The sequence below is a fragment of the Pelodiscus sinensis genome, chromosome 15, assembly GCF_049634645.1.
Source record: "Pelodiscus sinensis isolate JC-2024 chromosome 15, ASM4963464v1, whole genome shotgun sequence".
In the NCBI taxonomy this organism is placed as follows: domain Eukaryota; kingdom Metazoa; phylum Chordata; order Testudines; family Trionychidae; genus Pelodiscus; species Pelodiscus sinensis.
The window spans coordinates 24,992,296-25,009,149 of NC_134725.1; the positions used below are offsets into that span (position 1 = coordinate 24,992,296).

General features: G+C 45.1%; 1 protein-coding gene across 5 annotated transcripts in view; it reads right to left on the reverse strand.

Annotated features, from left to right (window-relative positions):
- ADGRD1 (adhesion G protein-coupled receptor D1) overlaps positions 1–16,854 on the reverse strand; it is a 327,867-nt gene that overhangs the window by 68,769 nt on the left and 242,244 nt on the right. For all 5 annotated transcript variants that reach the window (XM_006120531.4, XM_075898421.1, XM_075898422.1 and 2 more), the window contains one exon: positions 2,864–2,930. In XM_006120531.4, coding sequence (XP_006120593.2) covers positions 2,864–2,930 — 67 coding nt within the window. The remainder of the gene's footprint in view (positions 1–2,863; positions 2,931–16,854) is intronic.

Sequence of the window (16,854 nt, forward strand, 5' to 3'; positions counted from 1 at the left end):
CAGCCTCTGCATTATTGGATCCTCAGACAAAATGCAGGCTGAAGGGTGCTCGGAGCACGTGCAATACTGAGTAGTGATGACTGAAAGCATTTGTGGCCACAAAGAGAAAGGGAGTGCTGGGTGTTTAATATCATGCCCTTGAGTAGGTTATCAGCACTGGGGTTTGAACTTGTGACCTTTGGATCTGCCTGAGATAAAAGACCCACCTCAGTTAGCCAAAGCTGTACCTGGCTAATCACTCTCTATCCGTGGCACAGTGCTCAGGGCTGGCCTTACTATGAGATGAACTGAGGTGGCCGTCTCAGGTGACAGATTGTGAGGAGGCACCACTAGGACCCAGAGTGTAGAAAATTGTGCCTGCTGCTGGTGTATATGCATTCTCTCTGCAATACCATGAGAGGAGTAGAACAGGAAGAAGGCAGAATTGAGACCTTTCAAAGTTTTGGCCCAAGCTAGGGGGCATGGAGGCGTCATTTGAGCTCCCAGCCTCTGGTGCCAAAATGTCATGGGCCAGCCCTAACAGTGCTGTGCTGAATGGGTATGATTTGGAAAAGGAGAGGCTTTAGAAGCAGCATTTACTGCACCTTTACAGGATGCAGCATCAACTGAATCACTGGTCCTGATACCGCCTCAATGTGTTTTAGGGAAAGACATGGACCTAATTCAGAGAAAGTAAATCTCTATTCCCTGCCCCCTCCAAGTCCAAGGTACAGGGGAGCCCACATATTTACCAGGCCCCTGAGCAAGATGTATGGAGCGGGACAGGAGGCAGCTCCATGCTCTTGAGAGGCCTGGGGCCTCTGGCAGAAGGGGTGGGGCTGGAGGCAGCCAGCCCTCAGTGCTGCTTAGAGTGCACTGCACCGGTCCTCTTCACCCTCCAACCAGCCCTCGGAGCCACCTGGAGTGTGCCGCATGGCACTTTGGTGGCAATTTAAAGGGCCTGGGGCTCTGGTTGCCCCTAGGGATATGAACTAGTAGTCTATCCGATATGCAAATGCTTGTCAGATAGTTGACACATTAGTCAACTAGTTGCTTCCCCCATTCCCCTTGCTGCCTCTATTAGAAAGAAGCAGAAAGGGGAGATAAAAGATGGGGTGCTTCAAAGCAATAGCACCCTGTGGAGCCTGGGATCAGCTGGGGACTCCTCAAGCACTCGCCTGCTGGCCCTGTACTCCCTGCAGGGCCCCAGGGCTGTTGCTGCACTTCAAAGGTGGAGGCACCCTTATCGACTAATCAAATAGTCAATGCAAACTGCATTGACTATTTGATTAGTCAATTAATCTAAATTTAATATCCCTAGTTGCCACCAGTCCTGTGGTAACAGTGGCTGGGAGCTCTGGGCCCTTTTGAATTGCTGGGTCTCAGGGCAACTACTCCTTTTGCCCATTCCCCCATCAGTGGGCCTGCCACGCTCTATGATTCCTGGAGGTAGATTGCTCTTTGTTCTCAAAATCCTGCTCCCCAATGAGCTAGCATTTATAGAGAGCCTTTATTCACTTCAGGGTCTATATGTGTTAAGGGTCTTCATTTCTCCAATACTGCCTCACTGTTCCACCTGTCCCTACACATTAGGTTTAAACAAAGAGTAAATTCCTAGCTGACTTGTCACAGAGTATTTTGCAAGACAAGGTGTGTGAGGCTGTAACTTTTATTTGACCAACTTCTGCTGGAGAAAAAGACAAGCTTGTGAGCTTACACAGAGCTCTTCCTCACATCTGGAAGAGTATACCCATGGTCGCAGTAAAATACAGGTGGAACTGATTGTTTAGCATAAGTACTTAACACATATTGTAAGGAACCATTACACATACCAAGTATTTGGGTTAACTTTGCTCTCTGATCCTTGTGTATAGTCAAAAAATGTAACACATTAAAAACTACGAAGATCACCTTGCATGAACTTCCACCATCATGGCTGCTGGAAACAGTATCTCTTTATAGAACACTATGGGTATGTCTATACTACCACCCTAGTTCGAACTAGGGTGGTAATGTAGGCAACCGGAGTTGCAAATGAAGCCCAGGATTTGAATTTCCCGGGCTTCATTTGCATCTCGCCGGGCGCCGCCATTTTTAAATGTCCGCTAGTGTGTTCACGAGGAGTAACGGTAGTTCGGAATAGGAATCCTAGTCCGAACTACCTAGTCCATGCCGCGTGTAGCCGTGCGGCACGGAGTCCGCACTAGCGGACATTTAAAAATGGCAGCGCCTGGCGAGATGCAAATGAAGCCCAGGAAATTCAAATCCCGGGCTTCATTTGCAACTCCGGTTGCCTACATTACCACACTAGTTCGAACTATGGTGGTAGTGTAGACATACCCTATTACGTTGAGCAATCTCATTGGGAAATATTTACGGCTGCTTCCTAACACATTTTAAACAGGGAAAAGTACTTCAACGGTAAACATTAAGAGGAGGTGAGCAATCCTTGAGCACTTCAGTTTTACTAGTAAAACAAACATGCTCAAAATAGAAATAAGTAAATATAAATACTCATAAATATATATGTAAATACATATATTTATTACTATTTCTATTTACAGCAGTGCCCAAAGAGATGGATTCCACCTGAGACACGAGATCTAAGAAGCCCTTTCACTATCTCATCCCTAAACACTGAGTAAATTCACATTCAACTCTGATTATAGATCTGAACTTTCAAAGCTGGGCCCATCCCTACTAAATGTGCAACTAGCCACAATATGTAGATCTAATGTACATGTGCAATAAAAAGTACTAGACACTGTGAGTTCGCACTGAAGTAAAATGAAATTGTTGGTGTTCAGAACCATTAGCCCTGTCCTTTCCCCACATGTTACTTGCTTTCATATTTTAAGCAGAATAGATCTCTTTCTGTACTCACTTTTCACTTTTTCCATAATAATCCATGGCTGAAGTTACAGAGATGATGCAGATCGCCAGTGGGCACCCTGCAAAATTCAGAAATGGTGACAGTGTTAATAACAAAAGTGCACCTGGTGTTCCCCTGAAGAAAACCAAGTACATTCAGTCAAAGGGCTTAGGAGAAATGTTTATAGGAAGCAAATCAGCTCACGTGTTTTAGGAGTACACGTGCCTTAGAGCTCTTTGTCAGGCTATATTACACAGATAAGGGGGGTGAGATAAAAACTCTTTTATTAGATCAACTTCTGTTGGCCAGAGAGAGAAACTTTCAGGCTCACAGCCAGTTATTCTCCAGGTTCATCAACTTCAGTCATTCAATGATCCCAGTCCAAGCCTTCAGAAACAGTCCCAGAAAACAGTCAAGTCTGCCAGGAGCATTCATGATTAACATAGAGACCACATAGAAATGTCAATTAATTTGAGCACCACAAATGAGTAGGGAGAAAAAGAGTCTTGAATAAATTGGCCAAAGTTAAGATCCCATTCAGATGCCCTAAAAGGGTATGTTTTGTAGTATAAATGTATGAGATAACCCTGAAAGCTTTCTAAATTACACTTCCTATCATATTGCTGGGAGGAAAGGAATGCTTGACAACGTTACATAAGTATTATACAGATTTAGATGACAGTGCTTCTGCCATCAATGGTAGCTGCATGCAACTGGTTCAGAGTATAATGATGTCTTCCTGTGTCACCTTAATAGTTTTTTTCCAAGCTTGTAGTTAGAAAGGAAGCAAGGTTTCTGCTGCCAATAGTTTTGAATACAGTAAAGCAGGAACTCATTACACAGCAAATCTGTCAAGCCCAGGTGACTGACTAATAATCATATTTCTACAAAATAATGTTTAAGATGATTTAAAAATATGCAAGATAGACAATTCAGTAATGAAATCTGTAGAGTTCCACAGTAACTTCTACAAAATCTTTTAAAATTAATTTCCAGAAGGACAAACATGCAGTTTTAGGCAGAGGTTTTCCAGGGCTTAAGACAGGGGAGGAGAACCTCAGACCCAATGACCGTATCCAGCCCCCGAGTCTCAGGGTCCGTCCCCCCCAGCATTGGGGAGACCGCGCTGCTGCTCCAGTGTTCTCCCTCCCATACACTGCTCCACAGTGGCCTGGCATGCATAAAATCTATTGGCCTGGGCCCCCCTTTGGCTACGATGTGCACTGAGAATGCGGGGAATGCCTTTCTGCTTCTCAGTCAAGGGCCATATTTGCTTCCCACTTTTGTGCGACCCCCCAACTGATTTTTGTGTGGGACAGTGGCCCCCAATCCAAAAAAGTGTTTCCCACACCTGGTTTAAGTGATCATTGACAATTCATAGTTATCAATGACAAAAATATCCAACAGCCAGCAAGTAAATCTGCTTGCTTCAGGATGGATTTACTCCCGACTGGCCTCCATGCAAATAAGACCAGAAACAAGTCCAAGGTCTAGTAAATGTCATTCTACAAAGTGAATTTAAGTCTAAAATAAATTGTAGACGGTCATATTTTTAAACAGTGGAAGATCCTGTTCACTAACATGTGACATCCAGAGTAAACAATTATGCATGGCCCTGATCCATCACATTTAAGTGCTTTGCTAAATCGAGGATCATATTGTCTTAACTAAGCCATGCTCTTGGCAGCCCATCAAAGACAAAACCCCAGATTTTTACTGTTTCAGATAAGGGCACATCTACACAGTAGCATTAACCAGGCCACTTACCCAGATGTTTTGTTCTGAGCCATCTTTGTCATCCCCCCGTCCCCCTTCACTCTCATCTACATAGAAAAGTTACCAACCCAAGTTGGAAAGTGCTTAAAAACCAGGAGAATTGATCCAGCTCAGGAATTCACATAGACCAGGGGTGGGCAATAATTTTTTGCCAGAAGCTCCCCCTTCTGCCACAAGGGGGCGGGGAAGAATGTGAAGCCTCCTCTCACCCTGTCATAAGAACATAAGAACGGCCATACTGGGTCAGACCAAAGGTCCATCTAGCCCAGTATCCTGTCTACCGACAGTGGCCAACACCAGGTACCCCAGAGAGGATTGACCGAAGACAATGATCAAGCGATTTGTCTCCTGCCATCCCTCTCCAGCCTCTGACAAACAGAGGCCAAGGACACCATTTTATCCCCTGGCTAATAGCCTTTTATGGACCTAACCTCCATGAACTTATCCAGCTTCTCTTTAAACTCTATTATAGTCCTAGCCTTCACCGCCTCCTCTGGCAAGGAGTTCCACAGGTTGACAACACGCTGTGTGAAGAAGAACTTCCTTTTATTAGTTTTAAACCTGCTACCCATTAATTTCATTTGGTGTCCTCTAGTTCTTCTATTATGGGAACTAATAAATAACTTTTCTTTATTGGCCCTCTCCACACCACTCATGATTTTATAGACCTCTATCATATCCCCCCTCAGTCTCCTCTTTTCTAAACTGAAAAGTCCCAGTCTCTTTAGCCTCTCCTCATATGGGACCCGTTCCAAACCCCTAATCATTTTAGTTGCCCTTTTCTGAACCCTTTCCAAGGCCAAAATATCTTTTTTGAGGTGAGGAGACCACATCTGTACACAGTATTCAAGATGTGGGCGTACCATAGTTTTATACAGGGGCAGTAAGATGTTCTGGGTCTTATTTTCTATCCCTTTCCTAATAATTCCTAGCATCCTATTTGCCTTTTTGACCGCCGCTGCACACTGTGTGGAAGTTTTCAGAGAACTGTCCACGATAACTCCAAGATCTCTTTCCTGATTTGTCGTAGCCAAATTAGCCCCCATCATAATGTACGTATAGTTGGGGTTATTTTTCCCGATGTGCATTACTTTACACTTATCCACATTCAATTTCATTTGCCATTTTGTTGCCCAATCACTCAGTTTGGTGAGATCTTCTTGGAGTCCCTCACAGTCTGCTTCTGTCTTGACTATCCTAAACAGTTTGGTATCATCTGCAAACTTTACTACCTCACTGCTTACCCCTTTTCCAGATCATTTATGAATAAGTTGAAAAGGACTGGTCCCAGGACTGACCCTTGGGGTACACCACTAGTTACCCCTCTCCAATCTGAAAATTTACCATTTATTCCTACCCTTTGTTTCCTGTCTTTTAGCCAGTTCTCAATCCAAGAAAGGACCTTCCCTCTTATCCCATGGCCATGTAATTTACACAAGAGCCTTTGGTGAGGGACCTTGTCAAAGGCTTTCTGAAAATCCAAGTATACTATATCTACTGGATCCCCCTTGTCCACATGTTTGTTAATCCCTTCAAAGAACTCTAATAGATTAGTAAAACAGGATTTCCCTTTACAGAAACCATGTTGACTTTTGTCCAACAAATTATGTTCTTCTACATGATTCACAATTTTATTCTTTACTATTGTTTCGACTAATTTGCCTGGTACTGAAGTTAGACTTACCGGTCTGTAATTGCCAGGATCGCCTCTAGAGCCCTTTTTAAATATTGGTGTTACGTTGGCTACCTTCCAGTCATTAGGCACGGAAGCCGATTTAAAGGATAGGTTACAAACCACAGATAATAGCTCAGCAATTTCCCATTTAAGTTCTTTTAGAACCCTTGGATGAATGCCATCCGGTCCCGGAGATTTGTTAACATTAAGTTTTTCTATTTGTTCCAAAACCTCCTCTAATAACACTTCAATCCGGGACAGTTCCTCAGATTTATCACCCACAAAGGACGGTGCAGATTCAGGAATCTCCCCAACGTCCTCAGCCGTGAAGACTGAAGCAAAGAAATCATTTAGTTTCTCCGCAATGGCTTTATCGTCCTTGATTGCTCCTTTTATAGCTCGATCATCTAGGGGACCCACAGGCTTTTTAGCAGGCTTCCTGCTTCTAATGTACTTAAAAAACATTTTGTTATTTCTTTTTGAGTTTTTGGCTAGCTGTTCCTCAAAATCTTTTTTTGCTTTTCTTATTACATGTTTACACTTGATATGACAGTGTTTATGTTCCTTTCTATTTATCTCACTAGGATTGGACTTCCACTTCTTAAAAGATACCTTTTTGTCCCTCACTGCTTCTTTTACATGGTGGTTAAGCCACGGTGACTCTTTTTTAGATCTCTTGCTATGTTTTTTAATTTGGGGTATACATTGAAGTTGGGCCTCTATTATGGTGTCTTTAAAAAGTTTCCATGCAGCTTTCAGGGATTTGGCTCTAGTCACTGTGCCTTTTAATTTCTGTTTAACAAACCTCCTCATTTTTGTGTAATTCCCCTTTTTGAAATTAAATGCCAGGGTGCTGGACTGCTGAGGTCTTCTTCCCACCACAGGAATGTTGAATGTTATTATATTATGGTCACTATTCCCAAGCGGTCCTGTAACGGTTTTATCCTGGACCTGATCCTGCACTCCACTCAGGACTAAATCGAGAATTGCCTCTCCCCTTGTGGGTTTCTGCACTAGCTGCTCCAAGAAGCAGTCATTTAAGCCATTGAGAAATTTTATCTCCGCTTCTCTTCCTGAGGTGACATGTATCCAGTCAATATGGGGGTAATTAAAATCCCCCATTATTATAGAGAGCTCTATTTTGGTAGCCTCTCTAATCTCCCTCAGCATTTCTATGTCAGTATCGCTGTCCTGGTCAGGTGGTCGGTAATATATCCCTACTGCTAATTTCTTATTATTGGAGCATGGAATTTCTATCCATAGCGATTCTATGGAACATGTTGATTCACTTAATATTTTTATTTCATTTGATTCTACATTATCTTTCACATACAGTGCCACTCCGCCACCCACCCGGCCTGCTCTATCCTTTCTATATATTTTATATCCCGGTATGATTGTGTCCCACAGATTTTCCTCATTCCACCAGGTTTCAGTGATGCCTATTATGTCTATCTCCTCATTTAATACGAGGTACTCTAGTTCACCCATCTTATTAGTCAGACTCCTAGCATTTGTGTACAAGCCCTTTAAAAATTTGCCACTGGTTATTTGTCTGCCCTTCCCTGATGCATTGGATTCCTTTCTATGCGGTTGTTTGTCAGCTCTGGCCAATGGTTTGCCCTCTCCCCTCCTCTCTTTCCGACTACAGCTTAGAGAATCTCTATCAACGGATTCTCCTCTAAGAGAAGTCTCTCTCCGATTTACGTGCATCTCCGCACCAATCGGCTTTCCCCCATCTCTTAGTTTAAAAACTGCTCTACGGCCTTATTAATGTTTAGTGCCAGCAGTCTGGTTCCACCCTGGTTTAGGTGGAGCCCATCCTTCCTGTATAGGCTCCCCCTCTCCCAAAAGTGTCCCCAGTTCCTAATAAATCTAAACCCCTCTTCCCTACATCATCGTCTCATCCACGCATTAAGACTCTGAAGCTCTGCCTGCCTACCTGGCCCTGCGCGTGGAACTGGAAGCATTTCCAAGAATGCCACCATAGAGGTCCTGGATTTCAGTCTCTTTCCTAGCAGCCTAAATTTGGCCTCCAGGACATCTCTCCTACCCTTCCCTATGTCATTGGTACCTACATGTACCACGACCACTGGCTCCTCCCCAGCACTACACATAAGTCTATCTAGATGCCTCGAGAGATCTGCAACCTTCGCACCAGGCAGGCAAGTGACCATACGGTTCTCCCGGTCATCACAACCCAACTATCTATGTTTCTAATGATCGAATCACCCACTACTAACACCTGCCTCTTCCTAGCTGGCATTCCCTCCCTATCAGAGGTATCCTCAGTGCAAGAGGATACCGCAACATCCTCTGGGAGGAGGGTCCCAACTACGGGATGGTTTCCCTCTGCTCCCATTAAATGCTCTGTTCCCTTGAGATTTTCATCCTCCTTAAGAACACTGGGGCTCTCAGACTGGAGGTGGGACAGTACTACAGTGTCCCGGAAAGTCTCATCAACATAGAGCTCTCTAGCTCCCTTAGCTCCTCCAGTTCAGCCACCCTGTCCTCCAAAGCCCGAACTCGGTCTCTGAGGGTCAGGAGCTCCTTGCAACGGGTGCACACATACGCCACCCGCCCACAGGGCAGGTAATCATACATGTTACACTCGATGCAATAAACAGGATAGCCCCCACTCTGCTGCTGGGCTTCTGTCTCCATGTTTGTAATGAATAAATTTAAGTACAAACTGGGATTCTTTTTAAACTTCTGGAGTATAGATTATTCTAAGAGTTAGGTTTTAAAGAAGGACACAAGTCACTCGTGCCCTTAAACTCCCCCTCTAAACTCCCTCTCCAAACTCTCCTGTTACCTATTCCTGGTCGCGCTCTCCCTGGTCGCTGAGTCACAGGCTTATATAGCTCTGGTAGCCCCTCCCCCTGACTGAGGCTCAGCCAATTAACAGAGGCTTCTAGATTTCAAACCTTTTAGAGCTCCTTCAAACAAACAAACCAAACAAACAAACAAACCAAATAGACAAACACAAGCTCAGCACACTGCAAATAACTCCCCCACACACAAACACACACTCCAGACAGCCACTTACCACAAGGGTCCCGTTTTTACTCCTCTTTTACCTGGAGAACTCCCTCTCCAAACTCTCCTGTTACCTGTTCCTGGTCGCTCTCCCCCTGGTCGCTGAGTCACAGGCTTATATAGCTCTGGTAGCCCCTCCCCCTGACTGAGGCTCAGCCAATTAACAGAGGCTTCTAGATTTCAAACCTTTTAGAAGCTCCTTCAAACAAACAAACCAAACAAACAAACAAACAAACCAAACAGACAAACACAAGCTCAGCACACTGCAAATAACTCCCCCACACACAAACACACACTCCAGACAGCCACTTACCACAAGGGTCCCATTTTTACTCCTCTTTTACCTGGAGAACTCCCTCTCCCTCCTGGCAGGGTGCAAGAAACGTCATGTGCTTCCCCTGCCCCAGGCCCTAACTGGCCTGGGGGCAGGGTAGCGGCAGGGCCTCTGTGGGCTGGATTAATCCACTGGGCAAGCCAGATCCAGCCCACAGACGCCCTTTTGCCCACCTCGACATAGACTCTGGAAGTCATTTTCACTTGGGCGGGAATCTGCTCAGTTTGTGGCTAGGAACTGGAGTATATCACTTTGATTGCTGATGGTCCTCCAATGCCTTTCCCATAAACACACAAAAAAGGACAAAATGTCCCACCATTGATACAACTGACCACAAAAGAACTGTAGGGCATCTCAGCACAGGCTATGTTTACACTGCACCTATCTTGAGCAAAAACCTATGCAAATGAAGCGTGGATTAGCATATTGCTGATTTCATTTGCATAATTGATTAGGTGCCGTTTTTGTGCAAGAGGCTTTTGTGCAAAAAGGAGCTGGATAGATGGCTCCTTTTTGCACAAAAACCCCTCTTGCACAAGAGCCGTTCTTCCTCATTTTTTCAGGCAATATGCTAATCTGCACTTCATTTGCATAGGCTATTGCACAAGAGAGGTGAAGGGTAGATATATACACAGAGAACAATGAAATATAAACATAGATACATACCGGTGATTGCAGAAACCTTGAGGATCCAGTAATGGGTGTGGGTTTACAGTGTGATTACTCACACCCCAGCTAGGCTAGGCACTCAAACCCAGTAAACCCAATTAACTGAAAGGACAGATGGCTTAAGAGGGCAGGGACAGTCTTTCCTCTCTGTGTTGGTATAGCACTTAACACTATGGATTCTGTGCCCAGGAACAGGGCTGCTTGGTACTATGGTAATATAAATAACAACTATTGCTTAACACTGGCTAATAACCCTGTATAATTTTTTTTGTTCTCAGGGCTAACAGCCTTCACATATAAACTAATCTGTCTCATACACAAAAAGATACTTGTGCTTAGTATCCATTAGGATGCTAGCCTGCCTATTTTCCAGGGCAAATTTCAGATAGTCACAGGTTTTAACTTGATTATTTATCAATTTTAAACTGCAGTGAAGAAGAAAATTAAATACAGAGTCCCCTAGCCAGATAATAAAACTTACACAGATGAAGCATTGTGCAGTCATCTGGATAACAAGAACAGTTAATTCAATGAATGTAAAATGGTCTACAGCCCACAATGCAGCTTTTGTCTTTACTCTGAGGTGTCAGGCTATTAACAGATGAATAGGGGTGGAGGTTAGCACCTACAATAAATTAGGTTTTTGTTATTATATAAGAAACATATTGTTCTCCAAAGAACCAACCATTGATGTATTCTATAAAGGTAGAAATCAAACATACGTAGCCTGATCAGATTATAGGATTTCATCCGGACTTGAAGATGTCTAAGGGAAATGTAGTACACAAAAATATTAAGGGTGTTTGCTCAGTCCTTGGTTTATGAATAAAAATTGCAGATGAGCTATAAGAGTCAGACAACATTTCATAATAATTAATTCTGGGAACACAATAGTGAAGTGCTAATACAGTGCTAGTACTCTTTATCATTAATGTAAAATACCTTTTTATGCTGTATTTGCTTTTTATTTTTCCAGTTATGAAATGTGAGAAACTTGTTCACTAGCCTTCCCCAAACTTTCAAATGTATATAGTGTGATATGCTTTACAATAGGGACTCTCATCTGAGGAAGTGGGTTTTGCCAGTGAAAGCTCATGATACTAGATATATATATTTTCAAAAGCTTTAGAAGGGTAGCCGAGTTAGTCTGTAACAAGAAAAACTTAAACAACAAGAAATAGTATAGTAGTACCGTAAAGACTAAATAGTTACAAGAGGCTGATAAGAGCCATTAGCACCTCCATTGTTTGGAGGTAAGGAGGCTTACCTGGGTGGTCGACAAATACCTTTGATGTCGACACCCGCGCGTCCAGACTATCGCGCTGAACCGACAAACAGCTGATCAGCTGTTTGTCGGCTCAGCGCGGCAGCCATGTAAATTTAAATGAAGCGGCGATTATTTAAATCTCCGTTTCATTTTACTATGTCCGTTTCATTTTACTCCGTTTCATTTTACTGGTGACAGAGGCATGTAGTCTAGACGTACCCTTAGTGTGGCTACTGAGGGTATGTCTACACTACCACCCTAGTTCGAACTAGGGTGGTTAATATAGGCAACCGAAGTTGCAAATGAAGCCCGGGATTTGAATTTCCCGGGCTTCATTTGCAGCTTGCCGGGCGCTGCCATTTCTAAAGCCCCGCTAGTTCGGACTCCGTGCCCACGGCTACACACGGCACGGAGTAGGTAGTTCGGATTAGGCTTCTTATTCCGAACTACCGGTACACCTCATTTTTAGCTCAGAGGGTAGAGGCTCCTACACTTAGCTCCCAAGGTCCCAGGTTCAAATCCGCCTGGTGGTGGTTACATATGCAAAAGTTACACTTACACAACACAGGTATCCATATAGAGCATAAGATGGATTTATCTAAGGTGCAGCTCCCAGAGGGGCTGTGTACATGAGTGCTGGGAAAAGGCTTCACACTGTGCTTTCAGTCTACATCAGTAGCCTTGGGTGTGTGGCCCTTTCCACGTGCCTTAGTTCAGCGGCTCCCACTTGTGGACAGCTGCAGGGCCACAAATCCCTGCTTGCTAGGCCATGCTCCCAGCTAAGCTTCACTGGGGTTGTTCTCTCTAATGTGTGTGCCTACACAGCATGCACCAATAATTAGAGGCCTGCTCAGCTGCTCTGGGGTGGGGTCATGTGTCATGTGGCTGCCCCACTCCAGGAGCAGCTGGGCAGCCACCATAGCAGGCCTGGCCTTAGCTACAGCCCTGCTCTGGTGACCTCAACCAGGGTCAAAGCTATAGCTGCAGGAAGTAAGGCTAGGGGGTCATGTCGGTGGGAGGTGGGAAGGGGGCGCAGCACGCAGCACGCAGGCAGCCCCAAGTCCATATGCAGGGAGGGCAAGGAGAGCTGCCAGAGGAGGAACCTCCAGTGCCAGTGCCGAGGAGGAGGCTGGAGCAGCTTTTCCATTCCCACGTATACCTGCCCCACCAGGTTGCACCATTAAGGAGGTTACAGGGGCTTCCACATCTGCTGGCCACCCTTCCTGTGCCCTGCCCTGCCCTGGCCAGCAGGGGAGCTCCGCAGGGGAGCTCCAGGAACAGCTGCATCCAAACTGGGCCCAGAGTCTCGCGGTGTGATTCTCCTGCACAGCACCGCTGCTGGGGGCTGCAGCTGCGCAATTGCTGAGCCCTTAATCCCTGTGCAACTACCTCATGCTTTGGGATCCACCACTTTCCACCCAAGTCCCTATGTGGGTCATTCTAAGCAAACTCCTTGTCCTCTCCCAGATCTCTCTGCCCATTTCTCAGGCTGCTGAATTGTGGGCTGTCTTAAGAGGTGGGGGCTCTAACATGTGGGAACTAATAGCAGAGGGGGGCACTGGGTCATCCAGGTGGGGAGCTGGCACTGGGGGGCTCTGGAGGTGAGGCTAGTAGGGGGGAGGGAGGCTACAGGGGCAGGCATGACACTGGGGAGTTATGGGGATGGGGCTAACATTTGGGGCTGGCCCTGGGGAGGGGAGGACATTGAAGGGGTTGGGTGCAGTGGGGCTCTGGAAACAGAAGGTTGGCACTGTGGGGGGTCTGGTGGTGGTGGGTTCTTAAGCCTGAAGGGACAGGGGGCTAGCGCAGTTGAACCCAGCTGTTTGCAGCGGCTCTGGGGGCCAGGGCTTTTGGCAAACTGGTAACATTTTATTTGCATATTTGTTATTTGCATAATGAATATGCAAATAAAATGTTACTAGTCTGCCAAAAGTTTGTAAATGGATTTGCTGGTCCGTGGTATAAAAAAGGTTGGGAACCAATTGAAGAAGGCTGGAGAGATGAGCTCAGCAAGGTTACAAGGTGCCCAGGATGTCCGAGAAAGAGACTCAGGGTACGTCTAAACTAGCCCCCTAGTTCGAACTAGAGAGGCTAATGAGGGTGACTGAAATTACTAATGAAGCGTGGGATTTAAATATCCCACGCTTGATTAGCATAGTCCCGTCCGGTCGCCATTTTGGAAACTGACTAGCCCAAAGTAACTGCCCGTGTCTACACGCGGCACAGAAGCAGGATTCTGAGATTAACCCCTTAGTTGGAATTAACTGTTACTCCTCGTGGAATGAGGTTTGTGTGCAATGGGTCTTTGCCCATGAAAGCTTATGCTCCAATATATCTGTTAGTCTATAAGGTGCCACAGGACTCCTTGTCGCTTTTGCAGATAGAAGTATGCATTTTTCAGATCAAGGGCGGTATACCAGTCTCCCAGATTCAGGGAGGAGATGATGGAGCCTAAAGAGACATACAAAACTTTAGTTTTCATGGGTACTTGTTGATATCTTGTGGATCTAGGACAGGACATAGACCACCCCTGGCCTTTGGAATAAAAAAAATACCAGGAATAGAAAACTTTGTTCTGATATGGAGGTGATATCCCCTCCACTGTCTCTAGTTGCAGAAACCCTTAAACCTCCTGCTCAAGGCACTCTCCTGTGAAGGGTCCCTGAAGAGATGCAGGGGAGGGTGGAAATAAATGGAGGGTGTTTCTGTGCACTACTGTACTGAGGACCCAGCGGTATTATGTCTGACCATGTTAGGAGGAAATGGGAAAAGCAGTTGCCAAAATCTAGTAAGATTGGATACATGGAGTATTCTGAAGTGGTGTCCCAGGCATAGCTTCAAAATGATTTCTTAACCCTCTGTTAGGAGCAGATCCAGTCCAACTGGGCAGGAGGTGTGGGCGGGTGGCTTGTGCACTGTCTATAGCCCTTGGGCTTTATGTACAGTGGGTCTTGCAGAGGTTGGCTACCTTGTCCCTGGGGTAGATCTCGGTGCTTGTGATATAGACTGCACAGAGCGTCTGGGAGGTTGTACTCCTGATATCAAGCCCTGCCTCATATAGGAGCCATATTTGAAACAGTAGGTACCTGTATCCAGGATCTGGAGCGGTAAGTTTGCAATCAGTGGTGACACTGATTATGCCTGAAGGAGGAACGGTTCAACCAGTGACTGGCAGGACTCAGCAGATCTGAGCAGCCATGCCTCGTGCTTTACTACTGGTATCAGGATGGGGAGTGGGACTTTGATGTGCTGCAGGCTGGCTGGCTAGGGATCTCCCTGAATGCAGTGACACCCTCCTGGGAGATGGATGGCAGGGTCCATAGCTATTGTTCCCGAATGTTCTCAGGATTTGTAACATCTTGTCTCAGTGGGAGGCATCTGCCTCTATGGATCTGTGCCAAGTAACAGTGAGGTTTATCTTGACTCCTGTGTTGATGCCCAGAGTCTGGAGAGGACATAATTGCAACCACCTTCCCAGATCTGAGGCATGTCTGCTTCTAGTGGATTACTGGTGCAGGGGAGTACCACATGATAGGGAGAGGTGCTGTGGAGGTGAAGGTGGATGAAAGAGTCCCCATACATGTTTACCTCAAAGTCTGAGTCCACTGGAGCCAGGTGTGGGCAACACTAGAGGCATCAGGGTTTATTGCACAGCTTGGAGAACTTCAGACATCAGTGGCACCTAAAAGCTTATGCAGGGTCTCATCTGTGTCTGCGCTTCCAGCAAGAAACAGGATGAGCTGCATCACTCAGCATGATCTGAGGCCCAACTTCTCAAATGGGGAGATGAGTGGCCCAAAGTCACGCCCAGCTCATCCCTAGCCCTGTCCTTCCTTTTGCCAGGAGTAGGAGATTGAATCCTGGCCTTCTTCAGCTTCTTGGCTGGGACTGCACAGGGGGATCAGTGTCAGCTCATTGATGGCAACAGTGGGGCACAATGCTTAGATGCTGCAGTACTGGGTACCAATTCAGACCCCTTCTCTGAGGCAAAGGAAGTGCTGACTTCATCAAGAGCACTTTGAGCTCGATTTCATTGAGTTAGTCCTGGGTTTAAAGGACTTACAGATGTTTCACTTGTTGCTTATGTGTCCTTTGCCAAGGAACCTGAGGCAATCGCTATGCAGCTCACTGATGGGCATAGGGTGCTTACAGCAATCCTAGAGCTTAAACTCTAGGGACAAGGGCATGCCCCATCCCCTGGCTGGACCCTAGACTGGGCTAACTGAACTCTAACCACTGCTAAGGGCTAACTATCTCTTTTACTATTTACAGAAACTTTCTACAAATGAAGCCTAAGCAACGGAAACTCGTTGCCATTCATAATACATGAGCACCCAGAACTATTTACACATCGCTGAGGAAGGCAGCATTAAGTGGGCTGATGTGTAATTAAGCATTTGCATCTGCATGCAAAGTCAAGATGCCAATACTATGTTAGAAACTGATAAACCTAGGTATGACTCTCTTCACGTCTATCCTCTTGATGGCCCTATGTGTTTATTCTGAATGTGAGAGACAGCAATGTGAATAGACATATATATATTCAGAAGTTATTACAATAAAAGATGTTACCTCTCCTGGCACGGCCACCTTAATTCAAGCAGCAGTTACTTCAACAATGTTCAGATTTCTTTGGCATTAAACCTTGTAGCTATTTCTATAATATACTGTAGTTTCTATTTACTTTGTAGTTCTAATGCATTAATCAAATTCAAAATGGAATATATTATATGCTGGGATCCATTAACTAGCATCATCCATTATCAATGAAGTGGATCCATAGCCAGATTATAGGTAGATACAAGTGGAACTTCTCTTGTCAGGTACAAGATCAAAGAGTGCGGGACTAGTGAGGTTCAACCTGTAGTAAGACAGACTACGAGAGTACCTGATAAACAATCTGGAATATACCTGACTAGTTAAATTATTTCAGGGCTGTTTTGACACATTTTCAACAATGACATGATGTTAAATGGGATTAAGAAAACCCAACAGCCAATTCAAATGCAGGTTTCTCTAAAGCAATACAAAACAATTTCCTATCATCCTGATTTGTATTGACAGATTTACATTCTTTGGGAAGATTTCAAGTGTTTCAGAGCACTGTAGGGTTGACAATCAAAATCCACCCATTTTAGATACTGAGGGTATGTCTACACTTCGAAGTTAATTCGAAATAACAGCCATTATTTTGAATTAACTTCAATAGCGTCTATACATGCAAACCTCTATTTCAAATTTAA